This window comes from Thunnus albacares, chromosome 20 (genome assembly GCF_914725855.1).
Source record: "Thunnus albacares chromosome 20, fThuAlb1.1, whole genome shotgun sequence".
NCBI lineage: Eukaryota > Metazoa > Chordata > Actinopteri > Scombriformes > Scombridae > Thunnus > Thunnus albacares.
Window position 1 is genome coordinate 18,335,716 of NC_058125.1, and position 17,019 is coordinate 18,352,734.

Consider the following 17,019-nt stretch of genomic DNA (forward strand, 5'->3'; position numbering starts at 1 on the left):
CTACGTTGCATTGTGACGTGTTGCCATGGAAACGGGGCCGAGCTAACTGTCAGTATCAAACAATACATTGTATGTACATTGAATACATTGAATGTACGAACAAAAACATATGTAAGCTTTTCAAGATATTTATTTAACTATAATTTAATTATACCCTTTAATCAGCTGGCGTGTTTGTAGACTCGAGTTGTATAAACACAAGTGCTGTAAAGTTGTTGTATACTTGTTTCAATAAAGCTGTTTATAAAAAAAAAAAAATAAAAAAAAAAAGTAAAGTTTTTATTAGCAGCTTTGTCTTTTTTGTCTTGGAAATGAAATGTATTACAAAAAATTGGAGAAAAGAATTGAAATTCATCCATTCACTTTAATCATTGTCTTTTAATTTACAACTATTGCTTTTGCTTTGATTTTGCTAGTGCCTTCTATACTTTTGATCGTTAAAGATTCCCTCCAGAAATGTTTTAAGTTGTAGATAAAATACTCTACTTTGAATAACAATGTGTGTCTAATATAGTTTTTCCACAAAAAAGGTCATTTATCTTATTACATCTAAGCCTTCTCCCTTATTAAAAATCCAGAATCTATAAATATGCAAATTTCAGAAGTTTAACTGCTGAAACTTTAACTGTCAGAAGATATTTCTTCTTCACTGTAAGGTTCATTCTCAGTGTTTGTGCACTGCAGGCTTCAAGTTTCCACATCACACTTGTGTAAGTTGAATATTGGACCAGGATTAGCTCCAAACTATTTGTGATGTCACAAATCATGCTTGTAGGCCTGCGCCTTAAAATTGGATTTTCAGTGAGCACAGAGAAACTTTCCACTTTCTGCAGATTAATGTGAAAACAGCCTTCTGGTGTCATGCATCATTCTGCACAGTGAAGCTCAAACATCCAACTGTAGGAACAAGAGGAAAAACATATTGTTGAGTTTTCTTCCTTTTGTTTATTTTTTAAAGCGGCTTATTGGCAAATTATCACCACCAACTGCCTGAATAGGTGTAAAAACTCTTTCATTCCTCTATCAGTGAATGTCCTAAACTCAGTTCATAAGGAGGGTGTGAAATGAGTGGGTACATTGCACATATTTGAATGCATAGCACACTCTCTGTGCTATGTGCTTTATGTCTGTAACTGCACTTTAATTGTATGTATTTTTTATGTGGCAGCCTTTATGTCCAAGACAAATTTCCCTAGGGACAAATAAAATAATCTTGAATCTTGCTCCATTGTCTCCAGCGTCCACTACCAAAGTGTTTGTGTGTGTAAGAGCATGTGAGAGGTTCCTTTCAGGATAACCGATACCGTGTTACATAACAAATTGGGTTATATTGTCTTTCAGTAGACATATTGGTCTTATAAAAAAAAAAAACATTTCACCTCGACCAGTTTTTTTTTTAGAAGCATTGCATGCTAGTTTCATGTACACAGCTTTGAAACAATTTCATAGAATCGTTTTTGTACTACAAATATAATAAATGATCACATCCAATAATACAAACTTGCAGAACATTAAACATTGCAGTCTATTTATATCACATACTCTAAGATTATGGTTATGCTGGGGAACATTTAGGTGTGCATTGCATTATTTGTTGTGGTCATTTAATTTTCAAATGTTTGATGATTTTTAATCATTAGTTCTGAGGATTTGTTGTTGCATTGTGGCACAGGCTACAACAATAAACTTGCATGGACTGGATGGATGTAGCAAGTATTATTTTCTTATAACAGGCTACAGCAGGAAAAACATGTAATAACTCAGTAGAATAAGAAGAAGAAAAACAGTGATCTTTGAAAGCTTAAACATTTTTTTAAATTTATATTTTAGTCTTTTGTTTTTATCTTACATAATGGAAAGGAAAAACACTAAAATGGGATGTTGAATTTGTGTGAATTTGTGTGCATTTACACCAGTTAGTTTCAAGTATGTATTTCAGTATGTATATTGTGGTTTCACTGCTTTTGGGTATACAATTTTTGGGCATTTTGGGGTATATTTACAGTACTTTGAGTGTTTTCACTTACTCTGGCTGATTAGACAGCTACTCAGGTTGTAGGTGAGATATGCTGGAAAAATATGTGAGATCACCTCACTCTATGTACCAAAAATAATCATAAAAGCGGAGTTTGTCCCACCTAGCAGTTGCAACAAAGCTAACAGCAGAGAGAGGGACATGTCAATCAAACACAGTCTGAAGACGCTCCCGAGAAGATTAAGCAAAATAAGTAAAATCATCTGTGTGCGCCTTTTTAGAGCAAAACATGAAATTGTTCAGCTGAGGGGAAAATCAAGCATAGAAACAAAGGCAAGAATTGTTGTGTTCTGGTGACTGAAGGGTAAAAAGTAAAGGTAATTACATGCATTGCGTGCGAGTATATTGACAGGTCTGCTCCCTTTTCCAGGATCTGTGAAAACACATGCAGCCATTGAGATTCCAAGAAACTGCATGACTAATGTCTTCAGCTGCGGCCCCATTACAGTCAAACATGCCCTGTTGTTCCAGAACAGGAGATCATACTTTGTTGTCACTTCATTCTCCATTACTGCTCCATAACTGCTTGTATTACCCAGGTTCATTCTTACAAATACTTGGGTGTACATATCGACTGTAATCTGTTTTGGAATGTCCATGTGAGTTCTGTATGCAAAAGGATCCAACAACGACTTCACTTTTTGCAAAGACTCAGGGTGTTTGGGGTTGGACAGAAGGTAATGATGTTATTTTATCATGCTGTGATAGAGAGTATATTACGTTACGTGTGTGTAAGAGCATGTGAGAGGTTCCCCTTTTGATAACTGATACCTTGTGGGTTATATTGTCTTTCGGTAGATATATATATCCCTCTATTATTCACTCCACAGGTCTCTCTAGACAAGCTACAGTTGTCACTCGCAGCTGGCTGTTGGATACAGTGGCGACCTACACCCTCCAAAACTACAACAACTATACAACATGACTGGTCATTACCATTATCCTGTCCTGCATTGTCCTCTCTTGACCCTTTTTACAACTCTTTTTTTAATGTCCAGTTCTGTAATCCGTCTGTTTTGTGGATAAACAGAAAGCACTTTCTTGTGTGCACATGTGTTCTGATGTACATAAAGTTTAACCAACTGAAGATCCTTGAATTGAGTCGTGTCTTGTTGTTGTCTGTAACACAGGTATAAGTACACACAAGTACAGCCATCATAGAAGATACAGCTGCTATATTCATGTGGTCTTATGACAAATGATCAATTCCTGCACAAAATAATGAATGTTCTCTTTCAGCCGTCTCAGGTGATCTTAAAGAAAGAATGAAAGAAAGTCTGTCAAAACAAATGTGTAATAGCGTAATGGTGGCGCAAGAGGAAAAGTCACCAAAGTCATTAAAGGGACCTATGTCTGGGAACTATGAATATATCAGTCCATCTGTTAGATGTTGCAATTTAACCCCCGAAAAGTGTCGACTTCATGGTGCTGGATGAAAAGCCAGGGCTTTACCAAAGTTAGTTAGCGTCATCCTCTGGAAATGAGGATTGTCTGAACAAAATTTCAATGCAATTCGTTAAATATTTATGAAGATATTTCAGTCTGGACAAAAGTGGTGAATGGACTGAGAGATTGATACCAGTAGTCAAACATTATTTACAGAATTTATTATTTTTTTTATTGCAGGAACAAGTTGAAGTTTTAGGAAGCATCTAGGTCAATAAACACCCAAAGTCCAAACTGTCTGTTGTCAAGGAATATACAGCTGTAACCCTTAAAACTGAGTTGACTATGGAGAATTTAAGGATCAGGAGAAAGAATTTAGGATTAAACTTTCCGTTTACACCAATTAGTGAACTGTAAATTACCATAATGGTCACACATCACATTAAGGAAGAGAGAAACTCTCAGCCATAACAGGTTAAGATTAAGGAGGTTACGGTGTCATGAGCCTACCAGCACAATCGTCCTTGTTGGCTGATACTATGTACAATTGTTTTGACCGTTTGTGTTATGTACGGCTATGAAAAGTGTCATATGTGAAACTGTGTCAAGAACTGAAATGAATTTCAGTGTAAGCTGACAATAATAAAGTGGTATGGCATCGTAAAACAGCCAAGAATCTAAAGCTCACTAATTAACACATTTTATTGTCTGTTTATTCTCAGGCATTTTACACCTTGATTCATGTTAACTGACTCTCAACAACTTGTAAATGAAGTTTAAGTGCTGGAGAAGACTCCCCGCCTATCAATTAAAACGTCTCTGACTCTACAACTTCAGTCCGGTAGATTATTCATTTTGACATGACATTATATTACAATTTTTGATGACACTGAAGCTTTATATCCTCCTCTTGCACCAAACTCTGCAATAATTTACATAAAATACAGTTTGCATGCAATTCTTTTCTTTTTATGTATGGAGAGTCTTACTTGTGACACATGGTCAATAAAATAGTTTTTGATTAGTTGAAAAAAACAACAAAAAACTGCACTCTACCGGCATCACAGAGTCATCCATGTTTCATCCATTATGATCCTGCAGTTGCTGAAATGAATTGATTATTTTACAGAAAAAATAATTGGAAACTTGATAACTGTTTCAGTCATTTTTCAAGCAAACATGCCAAAAATGGTTGCAGCCTCTCAAATGTGACGATTTTCGTCTTGTCTTCTTCTTCTTCTTGTCTTGTCTTATAACACTGTAAACTGAATATCTTTGTTTTGACGCTTGGTCAGACAAAACAAAAAATTTGAAGATGTCACCTTGGGCTGTGGGAAACTGAGATGAGCATTTTTTTTGTCTGCAGATGTGTCTTATTGAATACAGGTTTGAAATAAAGATGTCATAAAACTCTTGCATTTGTTCAAACACAAAGCCTCTGGTATATTTATGGAGATATTTATGTTATGGGAATATTCAGTTCACACCAATACAGCAGTAAATTATACCAGTGGATCTGCTTCAATGATTTCACTTGAGTAAATGTGTGTTTTAAGACTTCTGGTGCTCTCCTCTTACCCTTCACACCTCTAGATGATCAATGATTTCTCTTGTGGATTACTGTGGACCTGCAGTATATTTTTCAGTCATTGTTTAGGGTTTATCAGATGGATTGGATTTACATGGAAAGAAGGACAGGAGGCCGAAATGCACAACATATCCACGTGAAGTCATAAGCCGCCCGTTTGCAAGAAAGCGGTCTGTAGAGTTTCTAGTAAACTAACAATCAGAACTAATGAATGGAGACAGCTGATAGGCTATTTGCCAAGTGATGAGAGATGCAGAAAATTAGGTTGCATGCCCTGCTCGGGTTGGGAGGGGGATTGCTCTCTGATGACCCCGCTGACGAAACTAGATATTTTGACGTAGGCGGCAACTTGACGAATCGGGAACGGATGCACACGCGGCACTGGGTAACGCCTTTATAAGCGCGGTGAGCACCGGCAGCAGGAGTAGCAGACCTGCCGGTTTACACAGCCTCAGGACGTCTCTCCATCTCATCTCCCGTCTCTTCCACTGAACATCCAGACGCGCTTCGACATGAACGGCCACTGCAACGGAAAGGTCAACGACGCCGTGGAGGACTTCCAGCGCAACAACAGCTTCAGCGACCTCATCATAGACACCAAGAGGTCCGCCGTGCACCGCAAGCACGAGACGTCCCGCAAAGTGGCGGAGGACGAGTCCCGCTTGCCTACGCTGCAGGCCGCCTACACCAGCATCCTGCGGGAGCTCGGGGAGGACACGGACCGGCAGGGGCTGCTGCGCACCCCGCTGCGTGCCGCCAAGGCCATGCAGTTCCTCACCAAGGGCTACCATGAGACCGTCGATGGTGAGTCAACAGGTTGATCTGGAAGATGCTCTTTGCAGTGATTAATGGGATATGATTACTCTTATTGGCTACAGTCAGTGGGTGATTGGTTCATTTTTAACGGGGGAGGGTGGCCCGGTGGGAGAGTTTGGGTCATGTAGGCTAACCCAATTCTTGATATTATAATTGCAATTATAATTTCAATTTAATAGAACTGCTATTAGGCAAAATTTTGTGTAGGCCTATTCTTTTACTGGATGTGGATATTAAACATCTTAATAATGCATATTTTTCAAAACAGACTAGTTTTGACTTTACCTTGAATAATGCAGACCAGCTTGACGCCCACTGCTACTACTATTATTATTAGTCATATTTCTATTATTTTTATTGTTGTTATCGTTATTATTGTTGTTGCTGTGCTTCTCTGTGTCTCTAAACCCAACCTGTCAAGGTATATGACCGCTGACCTAGAGCCCAATTCTGCACAAACCTGAGTCAGATAAAGGATCAATGAGTCAAGCAGACTAGACTAACATATTTAACTAAACAGCCCCTCTGCCCCTGCAATCTCTCTACTACTAGGGGATGGAGAGGGGGGATGCATTTTGGTCATTTTGCTAAGTACGTGGATGGAACACCCCCCCCCCCTGTTAAAGCCTACTGAATCAGTTAATTGGATGATATTTCTTAAAGCGTGTTTGTTTGTGCTTTTGCCCGCAGACATCCTAAATGACGCCATATTTGATGAAGACCACGAAGAGATGGTGATTGTGAAGGACATAGACATGTTTTCACTGTGTGAACACCACCTGGTGCCCTTTTTTGGGAGGGTAAGTCTGTATGTGTGTGTGCATTAACCTAATAGGAGTTTAAAGCTCCAGTGCGGGACTTACATATAAATGAGCCTCCAGTTACATTCAAGCCCTTGCCAAACAAGTTAACACAATGCTAATTAAGCCAATCACCGCAATGTTAATCTCTCTGTATTTCACTTTATACAGAGTTTTAAAATCTGGTGTTTGGTGACTTTCCCATGCTGGCTAGATGAATGCATACTTGGCATGCTCTATGGGCAGAACATGCACACCAGGGACTTTTGCCAGCCGAGCCGACTGAGCGGTTTGCCCTCTGCTAACGTCAATTTGGTTAAAACATATTAATCATGTGGCTCTTCTAGACTTTCCAAATGTTATCAGACCAAATGGATCAAATTCCGACAGTGAAACGAGTCATTTCACAGGGGTTGTTTGACACTTAAAACAATTTATCCGCCATGAAAGCTGTAGCTGATGTAGCGACGAGGTAGGCTACAGCTATGACATAAGCACGCTCAACAGTGTTTTTGTAATTACTCGCACTGCCAGAGGGGAGAGACAAAAGTTCCACACTGCAGGTTTAAGACAATACATGCATAAATCAATCTTAAACACAAATAACTGATCTGAAACAATGTATTTGTCCAAGTTCGTGGATGTCACTCTCCTGTGTTTCTGCTTGTGAGCTGATGTGTGCGTTTTTTGAGCATATAATAGGGTCAGCACTGAATTGCTAATATTAACCAGCCTTTGCTCTGATTATGTGACCTCCGCTCACACTGGCTGTCATCTCTTTCCAGGTTCACATCGGGTATATTCCCAACAAAAAAGTGGTGGGACTGAGCAAGCTGGCAAGGTAACAAAACACACACTATACCCTCTTGCTGTCACTGTGGCTGTATGTTTCTGGTGTTATCTCCGGCTGGCTGCGTTCTTCTGTTATCTCAGTGCATTGACCTGGAGGCTTAGAGTCTAAGCCCACTGGCCATCATCTAGTCCCCTCATCGAGCACACTCACAGACACAAGTCTAAACTCTATCCGCTCTCGAACCATGAGAAAATCCCTTCGGACCTGTGGGAATCACCAGTTATCATCACAGCCTCTCTGTCAGCCAGTCTGTCTCCTTAACTCCCTTTCCTACAAATATCGCACCACCTCTGAATACACAAACCCAGAATAACAGCAAAGTCACTGAGGTTTTTAGACAAACTCGCTGTTGGTGAATCTTGCGTGAGATTCAGAGAATTCTGTAGGGTGAATCATTCACAGATGAAGGGTCTGTACAGTTGGATGGCCAGAGTTGAGGCTCGGGGTCAGGGGCCGATGCCAGTCTGTGTTTATCGAAAGATTAATCATTATTACGTTTGATCTTTAATCAGCTTGTGTTCTGGTTTCTGCAGGATTGTGGAGATCTTCAGTCGAAGGCTTCAAGGTACCAAAGAAATTATGCGATATTTGACTTTACATATAATCACAGCACTTTTCTTTGGTTTGACCCGAGAATTTGAATAAAATCTGGTATTATCTGTTTACGTATGTCCAATTATTTTGTTTCTTTCAGTTCAAGAGCGTCTGACCAAGCAGATTGCCATGGGAATATCAGAAGCTCTGAAGCCAAAAGGTGTAGCTGTGGTTATTGAAGCAGCGTAAGTACACACTCACACACCACCAAGATACTTCACATGAAAATGTGAAAATGTCATGTTTCCTTAAGGAATAGGTTCACTAATTTTTTTAAGTCTGTCTTAAAACAACAGTCAGGAGCCCAAAGGAACACTGAAACAGGTTTTGCTCACTGTAATCGTTCTTCCTGCTAATACTGGCCATTAAAAGATACCCTCCAAATGCACTTAGAGTGTGATTGGGGCCAAATCCACAGTTGTCGTTTTGTGCAAAAATGTATTTAAAAGTCTGAAGCTAATATGAGGCTTCAGCAGTCTGAGTTAGTTAAATCAAGTAGATATATCTTCCACAGTTACAGTCTTTATAGCATAAGATTCTTTGTTTTTGTTTCCCTGTTGAGCTGCGATGGAAGGACAGTAATGAAAAGAGTGAATTTGGTACTAAGAAGACTGTAACTTTGAAAGATATCCACTTAATTTGACTAATCTTCATGGCTGAAGTTTCAGATAAACTTTTAGATTTTGTCCCTCCTCACTTACATTGTAAGCACAGTAAGAACAGGAGGAATGATTACAAGAAAAACCTGTATCAATGTTCATTTGGCCATCTGAATATTGTTTAAGACGGACTTGAAAAACTGCAAAAACATATCAGTTAAACACATGTTCTTTAGGTCAAATAAAGCATGTTTAGGCTGCAAATGCAGTTGAAAATCCGAGCCAAACGTTTGTGTGTTTGCAGGCACATGTGTATGGTCATGCGTGGCGTCCAGAAGATGAACAGCCGCACAGTGACGAGCACCATGCTGGGCGTTTACCTAGAAGACCCCAAAACCCGGGAGGAGTTCCTGACCCTCACAAACCACGCTTAACAGGCGTCATACACCATTCACTCCCGAGCCTCTGTATACAGTAGCACACAGAAAGCTCTAGACTAAAAGCAGATCCGCATCTGACTTTAGTTTACAAGAAAATCATCATAAGAAAGCTGATGTTTGATGCATGATCCGAGCCAACTCTGGAGCTCACCTCAACACACTGAAGCCTGAAAGATTTCAGTCCTGCTGCTGAAATCCATCATATGAAATCACTGTGAACACAACAGGAAACATAGGGTGCCTTTGATAGATATTTTACAGTCTTACATGGCAAAATTGTTGTTATTAAGTATGAAACTTGGGTGCAATGTTGTAATGTGACAATACCTTCCTTTACTTTTTTTTCTGATGGGAATATCCTTGGTGCTTGGTGCAAAGTGGTACTCTTACACCTTACCTTGCTTTTATTATTGTATTTCGTATCCACTGATTGTACGAATTTAACAAATGGTCATTTATAAATACCTTTATAAAGTCTTTGTAATATATATACATATATATATATATATATATGAAATTTTTAAGATACCAATCAAATTATTATTTCTGTAGTCCAAAGAGTAGAACAGATGGATGTACTGACTAGATTTTTGGTTTTATCAATGACCACTGTAGTATGTATTTTGAAGATTCTTTGCTTAAATAAAATGATGCAAACATTATGAAAGTTGTCCTTCGTGTATGTCGATGAGAAGTAACAGCCCATGCAAAGTTAGTGTATTGAACAGTAACAGATAAATTGGCATTTCCATGCTACTTAAGTAAATCTGCTTGATTCTGCTGTTGATGTATCCCGCAGTCCCAAAATGCATTGCAAAAAGCAAATATGGGGAGCTACTCACAGCTCCAAAAAAATAAGATTGTGGATGGTGATGAGACAGCTCCAAAAGAGCTGTGTGTTATCATTTCCAAGTGTCAATGGATATGTCTTTAAATGTCTTATTTTGTACAAACACTCCAAAACCCCAGAGATAATCAGTTTACTATCATGTATGACAAAGAAAAGCATTAAACCAGAGCTGCAACGATTAGTCAGTGTTCTTAGTTGCCAACCATCAAATTAATCTCCAACTATGTTGATAATAGATTAATCGTTTTGAGTCTCTGGTTCCAGCTTAAATGTGATTATTTTCTTGTTTCTTTAGTTCTCTATGATAGTAACCTGAATCTCTTTGGGTTGTGGACTCTTGGTCAGGACAAAGCATCTTATGTGCATCTTGATATTTGGGAAACAGTGATTGACATTTTCCAACATTCTCTGACATTTCATAGACCAAAAAACTAATCGATTAACTGAGAAAATAATTGACAGATTAATGGATAATGATAAATAATCGTTGCAGCCATAAGGCAGACCCTAAATACATTTTCAGTGCATTGAGGGCTCTGTGTTATAATAGGTATAAACTGGGATAATATTGTACTGATGTCCTTGAATGCACCACAACACAGAATAACTGGAGCCAAAGGGCAGTGATATAACAAGCAAACTAGAGGATTCAGAATTTCATAAACCAGTTACTTAATTTAAAGTAGACTGTTTTTGTTTTATTTTTATTTTAGATCACTTTCCTAAACAGGTCACTGTGCTACACCGGCTCCTGACATCTGACTCATTCCCTCCATCCAAACATTCGCTGTATTATCTGTATCAGCTGGAGACTGATGTTGTTTTTGTTCTGCGGTACGACTGCATAAATCAATAATGAGACGTAAAAAAAAGAAGTGTGCGCACATGTAGCTGAAGGCCTGAGGGAGAGCAAGGCCTTTAAATATCACGGGAGGAGCCTGTCGTCAGACAGACTGTGAACTATAACCTCTAATAGCACTGGGGGTCACACCTGACAGTGCTGCATGCTGGTTCCAAATATGATTATGTCAGAGTAAACCAATTATTTCAGGCATACAGAACAAATGTGGGTATGTTGTGCGTAAGAGGCTAAAATGATATCCTTTATGCCTTCAGGCAGATGCACAGAATAATTCCTCATGTCCTCATATTGAATGCTTTAATTCACTCAAAAAAAGCAACACTTGATATATTACACACAGAAAACATTTTTAAAAAAAGCAAAAAAAATCCAGTCTAAGTATTGAATTTAAAATTAACACAAAATGTAGAAGCCTCAGGTTAAGAAACGGGTGATAACTGGTGGAGTATTTGGAGTTAACAGTGCTCGCCTGTGTATGGCCACTGTAATAATTGCAGTGGCATTGTATAATAGTTTATAATAAGAGGACAAAGCCATCTCCAAATCTCTTTCTTTCACTGAGGTGGGAAGAATAACAGTAAAGAGTTAAAGCTGTCTATCACAGGACATTGTGGGGAAAATGTGAAAACGATGACAAACATACACCTCAGTCCCATCCTTACATCAGTTCTTCTGTCACATAACTGTTCTCTGATCAGCAAACTGTCACACAGACGTCTGCTTGTAGTTCTTGGTGTCCAAAACTTTCTTTCCGCACATTGCACAGATTCCTGGAAAGACAAAAGTATATATTGTCAACATTGTTAGTAGAGAGAAAACAAGATAAATGTCAATGTAAGGAACAGATGCTGCACTTCTTGTATTATGTAGCACCTAAAAGGACTATACTAGTGTGTTTGCAGGCTTTAGCTTCTTAACTACTAGTCCCCCTTTTGATCCCTTTTTGAATGCATGCAACATTATAGATTTTTATTTTTTGCTGTTCCAGGTAGGTGTTAATTATTCATGTATGCACAGCAAGAAAATCAGAAAGTTATGCAACAGTGAACAAGTCTGCACTAATTTTTGTCAATGTTAAATAATGATATACAGTAATGCAGATAGATATGAAAACTTTATGAATGTAACTTTGACAAAAATGAATGCAGACTTGATATTCACTGTGATAGATTGCACTTCAAACACTTTTACACTTTGCCTGAAACTGTTCAGCTTCATATTTACTCAATAGTGTATGTTATCTATTTTATTTACTCCTGTCTGATCTTATATAAGACCATTGACTGTATATAAATATATACTGTATATATTTATATACAGTCCATGTATAAGACATTTACTGAATGTCTGTTGATCCTGGACAGAGGATGTAGTATACTGTATGGATTGTAAACTCCTCAGAGAAAAAGTTTGTGATTTTGAGCTACTGTTAATAAACTTGACTCACACATCAGCAAGTTTAACAATATGCTGATTGATTTTCATACAGTGTGGAAATTAATAGAAACCAATGGATGCCTGGAAAAACATGCGCATTTCAAAAACACATCAGCATTGTTTGCAAAATGGTCAGTTGTGGTGTATCATACATTATTTACAATAAAAACATACTAAAATATATATATATATATATATATATATATATATGTGTGGTCTGGTCCTTTATTCTTGTCTCTGCAGTGTATGAACTGGAGCTGGTACTTAAGCAGTGAACTGTTATGAATTATACTGCATCAGTGTGTCTTTAATGTGACTTCTCTGTTGTAACTCCCCTGTCATGAAGTCCACGTGTGGACAGTTAAACACACAACTCCACCAGCTTTATCTGTGACACACTGAAGCTGTAAATACTGTGGTCTTCGTAATCCTTAACACTGTTTTGGGTTGTGATTTGTGAAATGTGCAGTTTGTTGGAGTCCACTGAAGCCATTGTCATTTTTGGTGAACCGTCCGGTAATGTGGCCCTTACATGCTGCACGTGGACCCACACCTCAGGTATCTGTACTGTTTAATGTGTGTCCGCTGCAGCTTTAGCTGGCCTGATTTCTGCAGCTGAGACAAACTGACCTGTTATTTGTATTTCATCATCCACTTTAAATATTAGACATTGGCGCAAGCAAACAAATCTATAAAGTAACTGAACCTCTTAATTCTGACTGCGTATCTTCTGTTTATTTATGTATTACTATTACTCACTGTTGTTCACTGATGTTTAGAGCTGCAATGATTAAACAATTAGTCGATCGACAGAACATTAATCGTGAACTATTGATATTGATAATCTGTCATTTGTTTTGAGAGACAAGCTTGTTAAATGTCAATATTTTCTGGTTTCTTTAGTCTTTATGTTAGAAAGCTCTGGACTGTTGGTTGGGACAAAACAAGACATTTTAGGTTTAATCTTGGGCTTTAGGAAATGGTAATTGACTTTTTTCATTTCTAGGCATTTCATAGACCAAACAACCAATTTATTAATTGAGAAAATAATTGACAGATTAATCAATAATCGTTAGTTGCAGCTCTGGATGAAAGAGGGTATTCTCAGTGGATAAGTTGTGTAAAGTCATCTCTAGAGAAAGACAACAGGTTTACCACAGATAATTTCTTTCATCTGTATTTTAAAAAGATTACTTTTTTCCATTTTTTCTTCAAATTTTAACTACATGGCACTACATGGCATGCTGTAGACAGACCAAAGGAAACTCACAAAAGAAAAAAAACACACTGAGAACCGAAACCTTGTGGAACATAAGCTCATCAGGATTTCGGCTCATTATAGGATTGAGAATCTTGTCCAAGGAGACTGAGTTCATACCTTTCTTGTAGGCGCAGCCCTGGCAGTAATGTGACCCAGACTGATGCACTGAGCTCTTGCAGATCCTACAGGTTGCAAAGCCCGTCTTGCTGTAAGGGTCAAACCTGTGAGGAAGATGCATTAGAGATCCATCACTGAGGATAAACTAATATGTTTTTCAGCCTTGTTGGCAGCACAGCTCAAGGGAATAAACGAACATGCTGAATGCTAATGTGCAACCATCAGAGTGAGTGGATGAAAACTACTTTTGTGTGACCTCTTGTAGAGAGAACAGAGACAAAAATGGTAATATTCCCTCACAAACAAAGTACAGAGTCACATGAAATAACACTTTGATTTAGAGTCGGTCTTTGTCGAGCTACTCACCTGGCTTTCTTAGAAGTCAGCATCTTGTTTTCATTTAGCTTGCGCCCACCGCTCTCTAGGATAAAGATAAACATGATCATCTAAGTAACATTACATCACAATATGTCACAAAAAAACAAACAAAAGAAACACAGAAATTTCAAATAGTTTGAAAGATTTGTATGTATGATTTCCTCCAAAAAAACAATATAATAAGAAAGAATGTCCGGTGTTTGTGGGTTTAGTAAATAAGGAAAATGTGAAGTGTAGATCAGAAACAAAAAAGAGGGGTCAAGCTTATTTTTGTTGTCAGTAATTGATATTTGTACTTGCAAAAAATGGGTGTTTTGTATTGAAAACAAAAGTGAAAAAACAAATGGTCTTCATCATATGAACAATACATCAGTAGATTATACAGTCTGACGATGACCTGTTGACCTATCTGTGAAATTTGACTTTGTTGAGGCCAAAGTAAAGAGTCACACATGACATTGGGACCTAAATATTTCACGATTTACAAAACAGACCAGAAAGATTGAGGACACATTTTCTAGGTCAAACTGCTGAATACTGGGAGCAACAATGCAACTTGAGACTGATGATGTTGTTTGGGAGCTCCTGACTGATTTGAAGAACTGCCTGATCAGATATGCCTGATCTTACTCAAGTGTTTTTCTACAAATCAGGCAACAACAAACATACACTTTCTACAAGTGTTTTAATATGCTGTCAACTTGAATAAATATACACGGTGTACAAGATAATAGGGAGACTTTCTCTTTTATAAGTACCAGTGCTGAAACAATTAGTTGATTAATGGATTAGTTGATCAACAGAAAATTAAATGACAGCAATTTTAATAATCAATTAAGCATTAGGTCATTTATTAAGCAAAAACTCCACATGTTCATAGTTTCAAGCTTCTCAGTTGTGAGGTTTTGCTGTTTTAGTGATGGGTTAATCCATTAATTGATTAATCAATTAACAGCAAAACAAATCACCAGATTAGTGGCAGCCCTAGTACACTGGTGGTGACATGAATCCAAGCTGTTATTCCTTGTTGACCTCCATTAGGTAAACTACTTACGATCACAAATACATCACTAATACTTTTTACAATTTGCATACATGCCTGCAGTGTAACAAACACTTCTATAATATTCATTGTAACATTCTATAAAATGTCAGAAAATAGTGAAAATACATGTTATAATTTCACAAAATCAATGGTTACATCTTTAAATGTCTTATTTAGTCTGAACAACACTCCAAAACCTAAAGATAATATCAGTTTACTATCACGTATGTCAGAAAAATATTAAACCATCACATCTGAGAAGCTAAAACCAGCACATTTTTTGGCATATTTGCTTAAAAAAATTAGTAAAACAATTATTCAATTATCAAAGTAGATGCATATTAATTTTCTGTCAATGGACTTCTCGATTAATTGACTAATTGTTGCAACTCTAATGAAATAATCTCTCTTTAAACCTAAAACTGATCACATCAGAGAGTTCATTCAAAGTGGCTTTGAAAAGACTGTATTAAGATGGTGTCTTAGTACTTTGTAGCCTGATCTATAATATCAAGAGAGCTTGGAGTACCGGTATGTAGGCTTTTGGTACTGACATTACAGTTTAGTGTTGCATTGTGTTGTTTGTTGTATGTTGAAGGACAACATTTGCAAAAAACTGTTTATGTCTGTGTCCACACAGTCATTTTGTACAAAAAGTTTTTAAAGTTTATCTGAAGTTTATATGAGGCTTCAGCAGTCTGATTTAGTCATATCAAGTAGATATCTCCCATATTTACAGTCTATTTAGCATCAAATTCCCTCTTAGTGTTTCCCTGTTGTGCTGCAGTGGGTATATAGTCACAAAAAGAGGAACTTTGGCACTAGAAAGACAGTCATGTTGAAAGATATCTACTTAATTTGACTAATTTGGACAACTGAAGCCTAATATTAGCTTCAGATAAACTTTTAAATACATTTTTGTACAGAAGGAGGACAGCGGATTTTGGCCCCCATCACTAATATGAACGGAAGGAATGATTACAGCAAGAAAAACATGTTTCAAAATTCATTTGGGCTCCTGACTTTTGCTTTAAGGCAGACTTATAATTAAATAAATATGAATTCAACTGCTGTTTATGCACAATTGCCAACGTTTCACTCAATCTGTGTCCTCAGTTTACCTGTTGTATTCCGTGCTCCATCCTTCCAAGTGTCAGGGGTGATGACTTTACCAAGCTTCTTCTCGCCTGAAACAATACATAACACACAAATAGTCGATCCATATTAGTTTATTAATGTTTTCTGTTGTTTATTTGCTTTATATGACACCTGTACGTGGGAGTACAGAAACCCAACTGTTCGAGAATTGTGTGGCAGTTTCCCAATAAAAGGGTTGAACCTGAGTCTAAGACTTGAGACTTTCTCGGATCCGGCTTATAAATTTTATTTGGAGTAGTAGCCTCAGCCATTCTTTCATCTCAAAAGTAACGAGGACAGTCATGAAAACAGTTTGCAGCTAAGCTAGCTTTCGAAGAACCTCCAGCCTTCGCTAAAATAATAATAATAATAAAATGAAGGTCAGGATTTGAAGATAGAGAGCACCTGAATAGTATCATACTTACACTTTTCACAAACCATCTTTCCTCTTTTGCCCGTTGTAAGCTGGGCTTTTAGACGGCAGGTCAAAATTCCAAAATGTTATGCTAAATGTTAGCTTGCTAGGTTGATGTTTGTAAACTTCCGGTCGTTTCTTCCTTTTGCTCCTATTCGCAGCAGTTTGATTGGGCAAAGCCACGACAATCTCAAATTTCATTGGCTCATAGTCCTGTCCGTCAGAGAAGATCCCAGGATACGTCACCTGCATTTCTGTGATTGGTTTACGCGATGGCTTTGGGTTTTTTTTTTTGTTTTGGGTTTTTTTTTTACTCATGTACATGTCTCAGGTTTGGTATTGACAGAAAAATGAATTCATATAAGCCAAAAAAATGTAGACTAACTAGCAAGACACAATTTCAAGA

The 17,019-nt window shown here is 37.6% G+C and overlaps 2 protein-coding genes across 2 annotated transcripts; one reads left to right on the forward strand and one right to left on the reverse strand.

Annotated features, from left to right (window-relative positions):
• Positions 1-4,744: 4,744 nt before the first annotated feature.
• On the forward strand, positions 4,745-9,763 carry gch2 (GTP cyclohydrolase 2). Its single transcript, XM_044337825.1, has 6 exons — positions 4,745-5,813; positions 6,516-6,625; positions 7,411-7,466; positions 8,012-8,043; positions 8,173-8,257; positions 8,976-9,763. The coding sequence occupies exons 1-6, from the start codon at positions 5,522-5,524 to the stop codon at positions 9,103-9,105; spliced, it is 705 nt and encodes a 234-aa protein (XP_044193760.1). The 5' UTR covers positions 4,745-5,521; the 3' UTR covers positions 9,106-9,763.
• Positions 9,764-11,106: 1,343 nt separating this feature from the next.
• cript (cysteine-rich PDZ-binding protein) lies at positions 11,107-16,758 on the reverse strand. The gene is made up of 5 exons (XM_044338299.1): positions 16,624-16,758; positions 16,183-16,248; positions 14,005-14,059; positions 13,639-13,742; positions 11,107-11,593 (listed from the first exon to the last, which is right to left on the reverse strand). Exons 1-5 carry the CDS (start codon positions 16,637-16,639, stop codon positions 11,529-11,531), a joined length of 306 nt encoding a protein of 101 aa, XP_044194234.1. The 5' UTR covers positions 16,640-16,758; the 3' UTR covers positions 11,107-11,528.
• Positions 16,759-17,019: the final 261 nt, after the last annotated feature.